The following is a 17,599-nucleotide window of genomic DNA, read 5'->3' on the forward strand; positions in this document are numbered from 1 at the left end:
ATAAATATTAATTAAAAAAAATTTTTTTCCTAAATAATCCCGTCCTATTTCTTAGTGGTGATTATGTAAAATTGATATCTATGTGTTTTGAAGTATTTATTTATCGATAACTTTCTTGGCTTTTAAATAAAAAAGTATTTACACCGAGAAGTCTTATCTTGAATGGAGAGGACTATAAACAATGTTTTCGCGTCAATGTTCAGTTGAGTTTTATACTTTAGATATTAAATAATCGAATTTGCACGATTTTTGATTTATAACGCAGCAAATTTCAGTGAAATGGCTACGTTTACATTAAAAGACTTTAATGGGTTTAAAATGCCACCAGAATTTAACGAGTATATAGAAAGAATTGAAAATTTGGAAGTGCGAAATGATGATGTTTGGGTTACCTCTTTCCCAAAATGCGGTAAGTTAATTAAAATTTGTCAAAATAGTTAAATAGTTAAATTTTTATTAAGGAACTACATGGACTCAAGAAATGGTTTGGTTAATAGGTAATGATTTAAATTATGAAGGAGCTAAAACTGAGTTGGATTTTCGATTTCCTTTTTTGGAGTAAGAAGAGTAAATTAACTTTTTGTTTCGAAATTAATTAATGATTTTAGGTGTAACTCTTTTTATGAGGAATGGAATAATTTTAGAAATAAGTTCAACATTAATTTCAAGGAGGCCGAGGATGAAGTGGATTTTTTTGAAATGGTTGAAAAGAACGAAAATGTTAGATATATTAAGAGTCATGTTCCTTGGGATTTTTTACCTAAACAGATTAAAGATGGAACCAAAAATCCAAAGGTTTGAATTTTTATGTACATAATTTATATAGATTGAATAATGGGTTATGCATTTATAATTCGTTATGAATAATGTGTATACAAAATGTTTTCCAATATCGCTTTTAGTTTTTGAGTATTTTAGTTGGGAAATTTTAGATATTAGTAATCCAGTTAAAAACGACCTTATCTTGAATTTTTTATCACGAGCCAAAAATGTCAATGGCATTTACAATGAATCATAAAAGTTATGTAACAATTCATGTTCAATTAAAATAAGTATGAGTTCTTATTGATTATGGTAGTATGGTCAATTCTCTTTTGGAGTTCAATGTTGGTTATGTTTCGTATTTGAATTCTATTTGAATATTTGATTTGAATTCTATAGTTGTTATCAATCAATCATGGAAATAAAAACTTTTTTGTCTGCTAGAGACAAACAAGTAGAATATATGGATTACATAGAGCATAGAGATAGTAGAAAAAGAGAAATAGAAGAAAGAGATAGGAGAAATATTGCTAATTACAAAAATAGTTTTTCTGTTCTTGTAGTAACATGTTTAATCACTGACAACCTATTATAGTGGCGTTTAGTTATAATTTCTTAGATCTATTATATAAAATGACAGCTTTAGATTCTTTTAAAGTCTAAAAATTCTTAGACTAAAAATAAATTTGCACATTTTCATTTTGTTTATCACTTTCTTCAAATTCAACATCTTTCACAATCTTATTCGTCTTACAACATTTTGACATACTTTTGTACATGTCACAATAAAATACAATACCAACCCAAGGTGTGCACTCACCATCTTGTTTTCACTTTTTTCTTCTGCCTTAATCGCTAAGCTGGTTGGTATCATGGTTTTCTTAAAGACATCATTGGCGAAAGACTCAAGATTTCTTTGAATTGTCTCGACCGATAACACAAATTTATCTCGAGGAGGTGTGATCGACAACTTGTAAAACTCGCAGTGAGTCACTCGATAGTTTTCTTAGAAAAAAGATTTAATCACCTTGGCTAAGAACATTTTGCAATAATAATCATCTTTATGGTGAAAATCTCACAACTCTTCATATGTCGTCATAGTTAGGTTATCTGGAGCCGTTAGGTTCTTCAAAATCACTCTTTTCTCAAAATCACACTCTCTCTGATGTGATTTTTTAGATACGTAAAGATCAAGCTTTGGCGTTTTCGTCTTATTTCGGCATTTTTCCAATTAAATTTGTTATTTTCTCCCTGTTTTTTAATATTTTTTTCCATTGTTTCCTTTTTTGCAACTACAGTTTCTCTTTTGATCGTATTCTTGACCTTTGTAGTAGGTACTGTTTAAAAATTATTATACTCTTTATGCTGCCTATAGTCATATTATATACAACTCCTGCATAGATTATTGTTGGATTGGTTTTATTGAATAATGGTTATTATTTTGGATGTTTTTTGCTTGGTTGTTTCCGTAGTGCTAGTTTTTTCAGCGAGTATTATTCCTAAATGTTTACTTTTTACTACACATTCTTTCAATTAATTTGCTATTGGTTTAGTCTTATTCTGTATGGATTGTTGACTCTTTTTTTGTGTTGGCATAGAATCATTTTTGGATTTAGGCTTACTAGAATTTTCCAAGTTTCCATGGAGAATTTCCATTCATTTCAGTATTTTGTCAGTTCCTTATCGTAGGTGTTTGTTAAAATTATCGTCTATCTTTCTTAACTGTTTCTTGACTGTTCTTAACTGTCACATTGTAGTGTGTGCTGTTGAGATCTCTTAAAAAAGGGGACCAAGTACAAGTCCGCGGCACCTAACTCTCTACTTTTCTTTTGGTTGATTTTGCAATACCTGTTCTGACGTTATACTGTTTGTTGTGTCAGTCATGTTTTATTATGTTTATAAGTTTGCTGTAAATTTTGACGTTCTTCATTTCAATCCTGGCGGGATACCTACTCCATTGTCTTTTCTATGACGATGAATCCAATGCTTTTTTCCTACGTTGATTTTCTTTTCCACTGTATCTTCGGTTATCCTTACGATTTGTTGTATAATCGAGTGCTCGTTTCTAAATTCATAGTGGTGGTTTGGAATAAATTTTTTTCTTTCAGCATTTTTTTCTTATGTTTCTGATTGTTTTTTTTGTTTGCAATTATTTTTGCTATTATTTGTTTCAGTTCTTCGATCGCAATACTGTAGGCTTCTCGTGTTATGGTTTTGTAATGCTTCGCTACGTGTTTTACTCGTACATGTAGTTTTGTATTCTAAGCGCAGTGTTTCGAATTATATTCGTCCGTTATGGTTGTTCTTTGGGATGCTACTAGGTGTGCAATGGTTGCTATGCTTATCTATTCCCGTATAATACCGTAGTTATTTTCCATTTCGATTCAGGTCTTCTGCTGTTAGATCTTCAAGTCGTCTATCCTGCTCTGTTTGATTAATTTTATCAATTTCGTCATCTAGTTCCTTATTCATATTATTTTTTAATTAGTTTCTTTTCATTCATTAGTTGTCTTAGGTTAGTCTTGTTTTAAACGCGTCGTATTGGGTTTTGTAGTGCTGCTGCTGTGGTTGCACTTGTTGTGTCAGGTTGCATGTTTTGTATGGCTTCTTCTATGCTCAAATTCTTGATTATAGCAATGTCTATTATAATTATTAAACCGTTGACTACGTGAATGAGTGTCAGTTGTACGGGTCACCCGTTCTCATTCGTTCTCTTCGGCGATTTTCTAGAACTTCTTGTGCCGTTTAATTTGTAGCTGTTCCAGTCTGGGTGGCATTTAGGTCTAGAACCCACATTGCACAATGTTATCATTTAAATGTAGTAATTCCTCACATAGCCTATTGGATAAGTTGTTAGGCTACGTTCTATAATGGGATCAACTTCCACAATATATTCTGACAGGTTGATCAGCTGTTAATTCTATTTTAGGAACTTCAACACAGTTGTCACTATCTATGTGATCCTCTTATTTTTCATAAGCTCGGCAAAATGAGTTTAAAAATCAATGAAATTATTTGTACAATGTGGTGTGTATGTTTCCACATTGATTTCATATAGCTTCTGGTCTTGTGTCCATATATTTTGGCGTGTGGCAGTGCTGTTTTTATAAAGACAGCTTTCTGTTGCTTCTTCTAGTAGTTGTTTCCTGAGGTTGGGACTGTTTGGATTTTTAGCACGTTTAATTGATGTTGAAAGATGGTCTCCGCATCCTTCACAAGGAGTGCTTATCTTTAGTTTTTGGATTATTTTGAACTTAGTTCCTTCCTAGTTTCGCTTAGAACCATTATGGCCATTTCTCCTTCCTTGTCGTTCTTTCTCGTTACTTTACTTGTTGGGTGGCCTACTTCCATTACGTCTTTCTCAACTTTTTGCATTGTTCCCCTCAACACTACATTTAGTTGTTTTTCTGCTTTTAAGTCGTGTATGTAGAACCGGAACTTCTCTCTCTAATGTTTTCTTCAATTTTCGGTAGTCGTCTTCGGTTTCTGGTCAATGTTAATCTCTTCAGCTACGAGCTTGGTTAAACTACACCAAATTATTTATTGAATAAATAAAATTATTTTGTTGTTAATCACTTGGTTAACCATTCGGGATTCTATTTACAGTTCATATTAAGGTTGTGATCTTACTTTTTGTCATTTCTGCCGGTTGCGTCCTAACATCTCTCTTATCTTGGTTAGGTTTTTGATTGCTAGTTTGATACTTTGTATATATCTTCGTGCGCTCTTCCGTTTCTATTTTTGTATCATTGTCGGTTTCATCTATATTAACTCTTTCGTCTTTTAAGTTTGAAAGTCGATTGTTATTCTTTACTGCATAGTCATATTCGCCTTCAATTTTCTTTTTCATAGTGCACCTCGGGATTTTAAATTTCTGCTCCTCCTTTCACCATTAGCATACTAGCAGTAGTTCTCAAGTTTATTATCAGAGTGCTTTGTGCAGTTTTTCAAAAATATCTTGCATTTCCTTCTCATTTTTGCTACTTAATTGATATTAGAAAATTTAAAAATGTTTCTTTTTGTATTTAGCGAGTAAATATAACTTCATCACCTTTTTATATCTCTCAATTTTAGATAATACATGTTATAAGAAATCCAAAACAAGTCGTCTCTTCTTATTACAATCACGCAGCGAATGTACATATACAGTTTGTCGGAACATTAGAAGAATACATAGAATTTTTTATGCAAGGACGTCGTAAGTAAACCTTACCAAAGGTGTCTGACTGAACGTATTCTCAAAATTTCAGTCTCATATTATTAGGTGTTTAGTTTCGATCCGATCAGACACTAAATATTAAGCAATTGCAATCTTAAGCCAATTTAATATAAAATTTATTTTACAGAATTATATGGTGATTATTTTCGAACAGTTTTGAGTTATTGGAATCAAAGACATCTACCAAATTTATTAATATTAACTTACGAAGAGATGCACGCCGATTTAATATCAGTAATCAAAAAAGTTTCTGATTTTCTGGGAAAATCTTATTCGGAAGATGAAATAAAGAAATTAGCTCATCATTTAAGTTTCGATCAAATGAAGAAAAACGTTGCTGTAAATGGGCAGTTGTATATCAAAGATGAGAGTCGTCAATTTATAAGAACGGGAACTGTTGATAGTTACAAAGAAGAGTTTACACCCGAAATGATTTCAAAGCTTGACGAATGGATATCAAAAAATGTAATTGGAACGGGATTACCATACGAAAAGCAATGATTTGTTTTACATTTATGATTGATTTGTATTGCTTATAGATATTTTTAATCAATAAAAAATATTGTGGCCTTTATCTTAAATTTAAGATTATGGATTATAAATATAGATTAATAAAAATCTCACTTACGTAAGATTAAATTTCATTGTTGAATAACCCTCTAAAAAAATGAGTTCTGATAAACTTTATTCTAGTATTAATTTAAAAAATGTCGAAAATTGTTATATGCCACCTGATTTTTTCTTGATAAAAGAAAAAATCGAACATTTTCAAGTAAGAAATGATGATATTTGGGTTACCTCTTATCCGAAAGCAGGTAAATATAAAAACAATTAAATTATTCTCTAACTCTAACAAAACATTTAAAGGTACCACATGGACTCAAGAAATGGTGTGGTTAATCGCTAACGATTTAAATTATGAAGGAGCTAAAATTGATTTAGATCTTCGTTTCCCAATGATTGAGTATTTACCTTTGAAAATCTTTGTCATAACATCTTTTTTAAAATTATTTTTTTAAAGAATTAATTGTTTGCCAAAAGTTTTGATCGAATTTGGGAAAAAGCACGATTTATTTAGTATCGAACGATTAAATATGCTTCGTTTACCTGACATCATAAAAATCTTAGACGAAAGTAATGGGCAAAGATTTATTAAAACGCATCTTCCTTGGTATTTATTACCGAGACAAATCATAGAAGGTTTAAAAACTCCGAAGGTTTGTAATATTCTTTTAATAAGCTTATAAAAGTTAAAATTAATTTCACCAAGATTATCCACGTAATGAGAGACCCAAAACAAGTAGCAACATCTTATTATCATCATTGCTCAAACATTTTTCCAGTATATAAAGGTGATCTCAACACTTTTATAGATTTATATATTCAAGGAAAAGGTAAAACCATTCAATTGTAAACCCACCATTTACTTAAATAACTTTTTTATGTTTAGTATTAATCGGCGATTACTTTAACGTTGTTTTAAGCTACTGGAAACGACGTAATTTACCAAACATACTGTTTTTAACATATGAAGAAATGTATTCAGATTTAAAAGGAGTTGTTAATAAAGTTTCAAATTTTCTTGGGAAAAGTTACAGCGAAAACGAAATTGATGAACTTGTCCAACATCTCAGCTTTGATCAGATGAAAATAAACAAAGCTGTTAATAAGGAAAGTGTTGTTCAAACTGAGGACGCTCGATTTATGAGAATCGGGAAAACGGATAGTTATAAAACCGAATTAAACGAAGAAATGATTGATAAATTAAATAAATGGGTTTTGGAGAATGTGAAAGGAACCAATTTACCGTATGAAACATCTTAAATTTTTAAAGATAGAATATTTTTTATCAAAACAAAAGTTGTTATGAAATAAAGAAAGTAATAATTTTTAAGATCATTAATATTTTTTATTATTCATAAGATGAAAAAAAAATTATTATATTAAATTAATTTTGTTGTCGGGGAATTTTGGTATTAAATGGAAAAAAATGTGTAACTGTGTGTAATTGCAGAAGGTGAGGGTGATGTTATCTTCAAAAATACAAGATAAAAAAGATTTCGATTTAATTTAGACATAGAGGGTTAATTGAGACAGTACACATACTATTTCTCGCATTATACAGGGTGATTCATTAGCTCTATGACAAACTTTGGCAGATGAAAGGTGATGCGATTCTAAGGAAAAAATGTTATATGAATATGGGTCCGATTCATTTTGGTTAAAGAGTTACAAGCCTTTGAAAATTTTACACAGTTTAATAGGCAAATGAAAATGTAACATAACAAATAAGTTTAAAAATTACAAAAATTGTTCGAAATGTCCGCCTTCAGCTTGAATGCACGCTTCACATCGACGAAGTAAAGATTTGCAACAATAATTATGAAACACAAATACAGAGTTGGCTGTGATAACAAAACTGAGTTCTTTATGTCAAACATTTCAATTTACTCTATTCTGTGTGTTTCAAAGTTTATAATTGTCAGAGTTTTGATCGAAAACGAAAATGCATGTATTTACGACTGAAGAATATGCAGATATTATTTTTGTATACGGGCTTTGTAACGGAAACGCTCGGCAAGCAGCAAGAGAATACCTTCGTAGGTTTCCAAATAGACATCAATGTGCCCATATAAACACTATATGGAAATATATGGAAATGATGCACTATATTTAGTGCATCATTTCGCAGACTGAGAGAAACAGGTAACCCCGCTCCACTACATTTCGTTCGTCCCCATGATGTGAATGTACAAAATGAAGAACGTGTTATTGATTTAGTACTTGACGACCCTTCAATTAGTACTCGGCGTATAGCGAGCATGTTACAAATATCCCAAAGTTTTGTATGGCGTGTATTGAATCGAGAAATATTACATCCGTTTCATCGCCAAAATGTTCAAGCATTACATCCTGGAGATACTGAGCAACGCTTAGCATTTTGCCACTGGATTATTCAGCAACATGCTCAAAATAATAACTTCATTTCCCAAGTTCTGTGGTCTGATGAAGCGTGTTTCACTAGGGACGGCATAAATAATTATCATAACGAACATGTGTGGTCCTTGCAAAATCCACATGCAATTAGACCAGGAAGATTTCAGCAACGGTTTAGTGTAAACGTTTGGGGTGGCATTTTTAACAATTCTTTGCTACCTGTATGGGTGATAAATGAACGCTTAAATGCAAATATGTACAGAAATTTCTTGGGACATAACCTTTTCGATGTTATCAACGACGTACCACTTAACATCGTCCAAAATATGTGGTATCAGCACGATGGTGCACCACCACATCGAGGAAGAGAAGTCATCGCTTGGTTACATGAACATTTTCCAAACAAATGGATTGGCAATGGAGGTCCAGTAGTCTAGCCACCACGATCCCCAGATCTAAATCCGCTGGATTATTATTTCTGGGGACACATGAAGCAGCTTGTGTACCATGTAGAAATTACTACCCGTCAGCAACTACTGGACAGAATTCAAGATGCAGCTAATAGCATACGGAATGATCCAAATATCATACGTCGTGTGATAGAATCTTTACTTCGTCGATGTGAGGCGTGCATTCAAGCTGAAGGCGGACATTTCGAACAATTTTTGTAATTTTTAAACTTATTTTTTATGTTACATTTTCATTTGCCTATTAAACTGTGTAAAATTTTCAAAGGCTTGTAACTCTTTAACCAAAATGAATCGGACCCATATTCATATAACATTTTTTCCTTAGAATCGCATCACCTTTCATCTGCCAAAGTTTGTCATAGAGCTAATGAATCACCCTGTATTACTAATATTACCTGCTTTTCTAGTTTTAAAAACGTAGGTATTTTATTTATTGACAGTTATTAAAATTGTCCTAACAAAAAGAGAATAGGAAATACAGTTTAATACATAAATATATTTATTTATGCGGTTTTACAAAATGATTCGTAACACTTATTTTATATGTAACGGAAACATCACTACATCGTTACATTCTGTAACCAATTCTATGTTTCCTTATCTCTTTTGACTGAATTATTTTAGAACATTTTGTGAAAGCAATGTAAATAAAGTTAATTAATTAAGGTAATATGTATGAGTGAATACTGGATGCCTTCATTATTTCAATACTTTATTTTATTGTTGTTTTATGGTTTTCATAACTATGTATATTAAATAAAACTGGAAAAACAGAGGTCCTAAAAAAGTAATGTTGTGTATAATCCCCGTCTCCTTTTCCGCACTATCGCAGTAATTAAAATATTTTTTTTGAATTTTGTTATTAAACGACTTTGTTTGAAGAAACGTGGATTTATCATAAACTTATCAAAATTCTGCACTCTATAGTAAGTATCCAGAAAATAAAACAAATCTGAACCAGCTTTTTTACATCATTTTCAAATCCCATAATTTGTAGATATTGCTGTTACTGTTTCGTTGTCACTTGTATCCCATGATGAGTATAGTTTACCTAAGAATGCACTATCACAAACTTTTGGAGCAATATCTCGGTAAAACGAAGACTATTCAAGGACTATACCGGCAGTTACTTGTTTCGACAATAACATCAAGGAAAAGGGCAATCCAAATGTTGATGGACAATTATTGAACGACGCGAAGAAAATGAACATCAACATACAGACATAGAGTTGAATTTTATTTCCTTTGTCAACACTTCCATCATGTACCTGGGCGTAGCCTGCAACCTTCCCCTCTCAATGATGCTAATTCAAAGATATTTTACTCTTGTTCCAGCAATATACGACGTCCAAAGACGTTTTGGCGATATATAGGGTGTCTCAATAAGAATGCCTGATTTAATTTAGCAAAACGCATAGTTTTTGAGCGAGTGGTGATATTCTTACTGCATTATAAAGCACACATGTTCCGATTAAGCATGAAATAAAATATCCGGTAAATGACTCCCGCGGCTTTGCACACAAATCCTTGCTCTTTTCATGAAATTTTCGATGATGTTTCTGCAGAGTTGCGCTTCTAACTCACCGATGACGCGTTTTATCTCGTCCTTGAGCTCGGGAATAGTCCGTGGCGTATTGGCATAGACGTGAGATTTCACAGAACCCCAGAGGAAGAAGTCGTACGGTGTCAAAACGCACGATTTCGGTGGCCAGTTGAAGATGATTTTTTTTTCGAAAAATCGGCATTCACTTCAATTTGCTCCATCAACCATTGAACAAATTGTCTGTCGCATGATTGATTTGAAATCGACGATGACTAATTTTCTCCTTTCATGTTGTTTGAATCAATGGCGACGGAGATAAATGACACTGTGAAAACGAAAACGCTAGTGATGAAGTATTCTCTTATTGGCAAGGCGGAAACCCTGATGGAATGATATGATACTGGATCTGTCTTAAAACCTGTAATCGCTTTTGTCTTATTACACTTTCAATTTGTATCTGGCAGATGATTGCATCGTAAAAGCATTTGTTTTAGCTGGATTCATCAGCTTTATTTTTACTTCTTTCCAGTACTGCATCAAGTTTATTAATTGCTCCGCATATAGCCAGAACAAAAAGCACAAAAAGCAATTGTTTTTTCTGGTTGTTTTGAAGTACCATTTCAAAAGTAACAGATACAGATGTTGATGAAGGAAGTACATTTGGATTTCTGCCGCATTTTCGATTGTTTCGTCTTCAGGTTCATCACGTAAATTCTAAAAGAGAATTGGAAATTTATTAATGAAGTTCATAATATTAAAAGTTCTATTAAATATACAACAAAATGAGAAACATATTGTTTTGATTAAAGGAGTCTTAAAATAAAGACGAGTGGAGGGCAATTCACAGGGTAAAATACTTTCAATGGAATTTTCCTAACTTTTGTCATACGTAACATGGAAAACATTGTAATACGAAATACCTTCATAATGGATAACAGTGTTTTAGTTACAAATCTATAAGCATATACAGCTTAATTATGTTTGCGTGTTTTGACGCAAACTATTGCTTTTACTATTTTGACATATTCTTTTACTATATTTTTAGGTTCTTGATGAACACAAAGTACTGAAGCCAACGGTAGTTAGTTTGCAAGTTAATTTATGATTTAGCAATTACACAACATTAGCGTCTAATATGCGTAATGAGTATGCCGAATATTTTTCTGGACATCATGCTGCGCCTTGGCAACTGAATCCGAGATGACGACACTATTTTGGCATGTACAATTCAGTTCCCATTCCACTGTATATTGTTTTGCAAACCAATGAATATTGTTTTTTATACGTCGCTCTAACAGTCTTGATCTTATACTTCAAATTAATAGTAAGTAAAACCAGAAATTTTTTTTTCTTGGCAATGCAATCCACAGCATTTTCTTGTTCGGTGGTTCCAAACACAACCATGTGTAGTGAACCGCGACTTTGGTTAATTTTATTGATTGATTTTTTATCTGTTTTCATTACTTTGAGAATGCATGATGCCCTCTGCATAATTTCTGCCCTACTGTAAATTATTTAGGTAAAGAGTGTTCGAAGCGTAGGGTTTAATATCTCAGACCTTAGAAAAGACTGAGGAGTTCGGCAGAATGAGTTCAAAATTTTCTCCATTGCAGTTCAGAGAGGCGGTTTTGTGGAAGAAGTTCAAAGTTTCAGAGTTTTTCCAAGGTAGTTCAGTTCGGCGGTAGTTCGTAGTCTAGTCCGGTTCAGTCAAGAAGAGAGATTAGATGTAGAGCAGGCCAGAAACCAGAGACTAGACGTAGACAACAAGAGTAAAAAACCAGAGGAGAAGAAGAAGAATAGAGATCAGAAGTGAGATTTTCGGTGAAGAGAAGTTACTACCGAGGGAAAGCCGTTGCAATAAGGAAATTTGTCTTGTTCATATTTTTGTGCTAGTATTAACAATTAGATTAATTTTTTTTTATTATTGTCTTTCTATTTTGCCAAATTTGACAACTGCGTAACAAATTTCTATTTGTTGTGACACTCCTTACACAAGCTTAGTGATGTAAAGGGTAATATTACCGAGGAAATGTTATCGGTAATTTTGGTAATATTACGTAATATTACCGCAAGATCGGTAACATTGGAAATATTGTTTTTTTTCCGCTCTATACTCTCATTTATTTGCCCAGCTGTACATGGCGTCACTGGCGCCGCGCGGCCGCACATATCGATCGGGGAATACCCGAAATCTAACTTGTGATAATTCCATGGTCCCCGTGGCCCGTGGCAAGCGATATTTTGTAAACAATCTTCATCATAATTAGTGACATTACTGTTATAAAAGGTGTTGTTTATAACTATCAGTGCAATTCCTATTAAATAACTGTAATTGTTTTGCCTTGTTATGTGATATTTGAACTGGTAAGTCTAGATATTTTTAAGTTGAGCTCTTCCCGAAATGCATGATGTTTATTTTGTAGTTGCGATAATATGGTTAAGCCGAAGAGTGATGTTTGGAGGTACTACGATCTTAAAGATAAAGACAACTATTTCTGTAAATATTGTAAAAAGAAATGCTACCAGACAATTCCAACATTTGCTAAAATGTGTCAAAATACCTGAAAATGTAGTACAAATTCTTAAAAAAGGGAAATTGCCTATAATAAATGTTTCCAGTAGTAACAATAACACTACGCCAAGTTCAACCGAGGTATTAGAAGATAGTGATGCTGATGATACTGATACTACCTCTCAGCAGGGGCAGGGAGAATCTTTAGACTCAGAAATTGCTTCACTAGTGAGGCCTGTGCCTTCATCAGCTAGTTTTTCATTTTCAAGTACTACCAAATCATCAAAGGGTACAATTTCTTCGTATTTTGATAACATGTCTTCTCAAGAAAACAATAAGATTGATGAAATACTCGCAAGGGCTATTTATGTCTCAGGAACCCCCTTAGATATGACAACGAAAAAAGTATGGTTAGATGTATTCAAAGCAATGAGATGCGCATATAAACCACCCTCTCATTACCAGTTGTCAAATCCACTCCTCGAATCCGAGTACACTAGAGTAAAAGCTGCAGTTTCTTCAAAAATTAGTGAAGCACCTATCTTAAGCCTACAAATGGATGGATGGTCAAATTGCAGAAATGACTCCATATCTAATTTTGTTATTAATACACATCTTCCGGTATTTTACAAATCAATACACACCGAAAATAACAGACATTTAGCAACATTTTTGGCCTCACAAATTGAAAAAGTGTTGAAAGAATTAGGAGCTTCAAATTTTTTAGCTATTGTCACTGACATAAAAAAGGCTCGTGAAATAGTTAGCAGCAAGTACGATTACATTACTAATTATGGTTGTATTTGCCACGGTCTAAACCTTCTGGTTGAAGACTTCTTGAAATTAGACCATTTTTCCAATTTTAAAAAGAACATAATTTCAATTGTATCTGAGCTGAAAAATCCGCAGATTTTACATGCAACGTTTGAAAAAATCCAGTTGGACAAAACGGGGCGATACATTTCTTTAAAATTGCCGGTGAAAACAAGACACTAAACATTCATTAAAAAGTTTAGCAGTTGTTGATAGCCCAGATATTCTTCTGTTGTATATTCTGATGTTCTTTCATCAAATACAGTAAGACTTCTTCTCCAAAACGAATTTTGGTTACAAATAGAAGCAACTTATGAGTTGTTCCAGCCAATCACTAAGTGGATAACGATTTTTGAAGCTAACGGGCCAACAATCTCAAAAGTGTTTATCTGCTTTTTTGAAATAAGATCTATATTATGTGACAAAGTATCAAATTTATCTATTACTATGTTGGAATACCAGAAAATGTGTTCAATTCTTGAAAAACGACAAAATAATAAATGTTTAAAACCCGTTCATCTTGCTGCTTATCTATTAGAACTAAATCAACGCGGCGACAATTTAACTGAAGATGAAAATTTAATTGCAACGGAGTTCATCTATGAAACTGCAAGGCGTCATCCAAAGTATTCTTCACAAGTAGATCTTATTATGGAAGCACTCGCACTGTACAAAATTAGAGGTAATAATTTTGCTAAGGAATTCGTTATTTCCAGCGAAAAATGTATGTCTGAACCTGTTTGGTGGACAGGAATTTGCTCCAGTTCTAAAATAAGTAGGTTGGCTGTAGACATTTTAAATTTACCATCGTCAACAGCCGCAACCGAAAGAACCTTTAGTACTTACGGATTTATTCATTGACACAGAAGAAACAGACTTACCGTGGAGAGGGCCGGAAAACGAACTTATATTGCCCATAATTATAATTTACTAACTGAAGACGATCATTCAAAAATAGTAGAAGCTACTGAAGAAGAAATAGAAAAAGAAGATATCGGTTTCGAAGTTATAGACTTTACTCAATTAACGAAAGAGAAAGAAGATTCAGATGACGAGGTTGAGGATGATCCGGATGATGATGAGGATGATTTACCATTATTCACTCTATTACATAGTCCATTGTGACTTTGACTAGTTTAAAAAACGTACTTGTTGTTTTTCGTAATGTTTTTACAGTTTTGAAATAAAAAAAACTTGTATTACTTAAAAAGCAGTTTTTTACAAATTACCAAGGTTACCGTAATATTACGTAATATTACCGGTAATATTACCGATTTTTAAATTACCGGTAATTTTGCATCACTACACATGCTTATGAATTTGACAGGATATACCTTCTATTGAATAACAACAAAATTGATGAACTCTTATGAACTGTTAAGTCATCTCTCCGCCATTAAGGAAGCAACTATGATATATTCAATCAACTTAATTTGGATCATATACACGTGGTAGCTAGTCCATGGAAATTTAGGACAGCCCTATATAGTTGCTTTGGAGCAAATTTTGATACTTTTAGAACATGTCTTGATTACTCAAGGAGTTGAACATTCTGGTTAGAGGGAGATTATTGACCTAACTTGTTTTAATTTTAGTATTTATTAAATCATCCTTTAGGATTGGTTAAGACAATTGTCCAACTCAACCCAACCCACATGTAAAATTTGCCTGATAAATTTACTTACTTTATAAACAGCAGTGATTTTTGTGGTTTAGTTCACAACTTGTATATTAAGGAGATCTATTAGAGGATTCAGTTATTTCATTAACGAAAATATTAATTATGTTTTATTCGAATAATCCAAATCCTAAATAAAATAGAAAATTTATCTTTAAATTAATTAATTCCATACATTTTCTGTTTACCTCGCAGTGCATATTTCTTTAATCTTATAATATAAATTAATGACTTATCGTGTAATTAAGATTAGGGAGTATAGATGTAGATTAAGAGCCAGATATCGAAACCTTACTTATATAGTATAACAAATTCATTTCAACAAGATATCTTAGAAAAAATTCAAAAAGAATGGATTGTGATAAACAATATTCTAGTATTGATTTGGAAAATTTTGATGGGTGTCGTATGCCCCCTGATTTTCGTTTAATTAAAGAAAAAATCGAACATTTCGAAGTTAGAGATAAAGATATTTGGCTTACTTCTTATCCTGCATCAGGTAAGTTATTTCAATAACGAAATTATTTGGGAAAACAGAACATTAAATGTTCATGAATCCATCTTTTTATGCAAAAAAAATCGCATACAAATTTTTCTTAATTTCATAACTAAGCTTCAGCATGTTCGTTATAAAATAATTTAGTCATTAATAAGAATTTTTGAAGTAATCCTAATCAATATTATTTTAGTTACTTTATCGATTCAAGAAATGATATGGTTAATTGCTGAAGATTTATGCTACGACTTAGTTTGTGATGTTGATATAGATCTTCTTTTTCCAATGATTGAGTATACTTTCACGTAATATAAATAATTGATTATTTACAAATGTTTCTAGAATTAACTGTTTGTCTAAACATTTAATAGAATTTTGCCAAAAGAATAAGATATTTAATGATGAACAGTTAAAATCGTTTAATGTATCTGACGAAATAAAAAGATTAAATCAAACCAGTGGGCAAAGATGTATTAAAACCAATCTTCCTTGGTATTTATTGCCGAGGCAAATTACAGAAGGTTTTAAAACGCCGAAGGTTTGTGGAATCTTTTTAGTAAACTTATAAAATTTATAATTAATTTTACGCAGATTATCCACGTAATGAGGGACCCAAAAAAAGTGGTAAGATCTTATTATCTTCATTGTACTAAATCTTTCCCAATATATAAAGGCGAGTTGAACACTTTTGTGGATTTGTATATTAATGGAAAAGGTATTTTAACAACATATTTTTCAAACCAATTTTTAATTAAGTTTAAAATTCATTTTTTTAAAATTACTTTTAGTATTGGGTGGCGATTACTTTAACGTTGTTTTAAGCTACTGGAATCAACGAAACTTACCAAACATACTGTTTTTGACGTGCGAAGAAATCAAATTAGATACAAAAGGAGTTGTTAATAAAGTATCAAAATTTCTTGGAAAAAGTTACAACGAATCGGAAACTAAAGAACTTCTCGAATATCTTGGTTTTTATGAGAGGAAACTCAATAAAGCTGTTAAAAAGGAAGGTATTGGCCAAACACCGCATACTAATAAAAACGAATTAAACCAAGATATGGTTGATAAATTAGATAAATGGATCTTGGAGAATATAAAAGGTACTAATCTACCCTATGAATCATCTTAAATTGTAAAAAATCAAACTTATTATAAAATAATAAAAAGATTAAACAAAATAACGTTTATAATTTGCGTAGGGTGATGTAAAATTGCTTAACCAGGATTCGGGTTCTTGCTTTGTAAATAATAATTCATTTACTATAATTTTCGTTTTATAAAAACGTCGTTTCAAAAAGCTACAACATTTAGATACTAACACATTGTTTATTTGAATGCAGTCTTGATTTATTTCCATTATGCATGATATTTTTTTAACATGCCCGATATTACAGGACATATAACTTTATTATTATCTTCTAAAAACGTTGAGTTATCAAATAGGATGCGACTGCATACTAAAAATCTATTAAAATCATATGTTTTATATTTTAATTTTATACAATAATAATCATAATAATTCTATATGTGAGCTACAAATTAAAAATAACTAATCTAAAATGCATATGGTTTTGATTAGCATACGGAAATAAGAAATAAACGAAGTGTACGTTATTATTTTTTAATATGAACATTCAATGTAGCTAGCAAATAAGGCACCGTGTTAAATCGTCGAGAAATTAGAGTTACATAAGTCAGGAAGATAGTACGGTTGGAGCAGAAGCAGATTCAACTTTGGTGTTTCTACAGTTATTTAACCACACTCGAGAGAATTTGTGAATATAGATAGTTCAATTTTACCAGAACATCTTCAAGAATATTTACAAGAAGAAATTTGGCCATGCACATCAGAAGAGTAGAATAGAAAGATGAAATCTTTACAGCTCTATCTATAATATTGTTAGGAACAATATTTGGAAACTGAAGTAACAAAGAGAGAAAGCTAATTAGTAGCTATTTCTGAGTATGTATTAGATAGAACGATTTTTGGAATCTACTAATTCCAATATGATTACTCTCTCGTGACTCCAATCCCAAAAAATGGCAATCCAGCTGAGTTTTCTCACCTGCGGCCGATCAGCATCCTTCCTACTTTATCCAAGATTTTTGAAAAGATACTGGCCAGGCAAATTAAAGAGTATTTGACTCAAAATTCTATTCTACCAA

At 32.0% G+C, this 17,599-nt stretch overlaps 2 protein-coding genes across 3 annotated transcripts; both read left to right on the forward strand.

Annotated features, from left to right (window-relative positions):
* Positions 1–171: 171 nt before the first annotated feature.
* Positions 172–6,880, forward strand: LOC111414940 (luciferin sulfotransferase-like). Of its 2 annotated transcripts, none has more exons than XM_071197802.1 (5): positions 172–409; positions 462–558; positions 609–795; positions 6,252–6,375; positions 6,432–6,880. In XM_071197802.1, the coding sequence occupies exons 1-5, from the start codon at positions 280–282 to the stop codon at positions 6,803–6,805; spliced, it is 912 nt and encodes a 303-aa protein (XP_071053903.1). In that variant the 5' UTR covers positions 172–279; the 3' UTR covers positions 6,806–6,880. The 2 variants fall into 2 exon arrangements, with proteins under 2 accessions (XP_071053903.1, XP_071053902.1); XM_071197801.1 differs by lacking the exons at positions 6,252–6,375; positions 6,432–6,880 and adding exons at positions 4,837–4,960; positions 5,109–5,562.
* Positions 6,881–15,285: 8,405 nt separating this feature from the next.
* LOC111414938 (luciferin sulfotransferase-like) lies at positions 15,286–16,562 on the forward strand. The gene is made up of 5 exons (XM_023046407.1): positions 15,286–15,433; positions 15,624–15,723; positions 15,773–15,968; positions 16,022–16,145; positions 16,219–16,562. The coding sequence occupies exons 1-5, from the start codon at positions 15,286–15,288 to the stop codon at positions 16,560–16,562; spliced, it is 912 nt and encodes a 303-aa protein (XP_022902175.1).
* The last annotated feature ends 1,037 nt before the right edge of the window (positions 16,563–17,599 follow it).

Source organism: Onthophagus taurus, chromosome 7 (assembly GCF_036711975.1).
Source record: "Onthophagus taurus isolate NC chromosome 7, IU_Otau_3.0, whole genome shotgun sequence".
Classification (NCBI taxonomy): domain Eukaryota; kingdom Metazoa; phylum Arthropoda; class Insecta; order Coleoptera; family Scarabaeidae; genus Onthophagus; species Onthophagus taurus.

What these genes read in the sequence shown, in the direction of transcription:
- LOC111414938 (XM_023046407.1), top strand. Translation starts at nt 15,286, where the DNA reads ATGGATTGTGATAAACAATATTCTAGTATTGATTTGGAAAATTTTGAT. An exon ending in TACTTCTTATCCTGCATCAG is followed by an intron (nt 15,434 to 15,623) that starts GTAAGTTATTTC and finishes ATATTATTTTAG; the next exon opens with TTACTTTATCGATTCAAGAA. An exon ending in AAGGTTTTAAAACGCCGAAG is followed by an intron (nt 15,969 to 16,021) that starts GTTTGTGGAATC and finishes AATTTTACGCAG; the next exon opens with ATTATCCACGTAATGAGGGA.
- LOC111414940 (XM_071197802.1), top strand. Translation starts at nt 280, where the DNA reads ATGGCTACGTTTACATTAAAAGACTTTAATGGGTTTAAAATGCCACCA. An exon ending in ATGGAACCAAAAATCCAAAG is followed by an intron (nt 796 to 6,251) that starts GTTTGAATTTTT and finishes AATTTCACCAAG; the next exon opens with ATTATCCACGTAATGAGAGA. An exon ending in TTTATATATTCAAGGAAAAG is followed by an intron (nt 6,376 to 6,431) that starts GTAAAACCATTC and finishes TTTTATGTTTAG; the next exon opens with TATTAATCGGCGATTACTTT.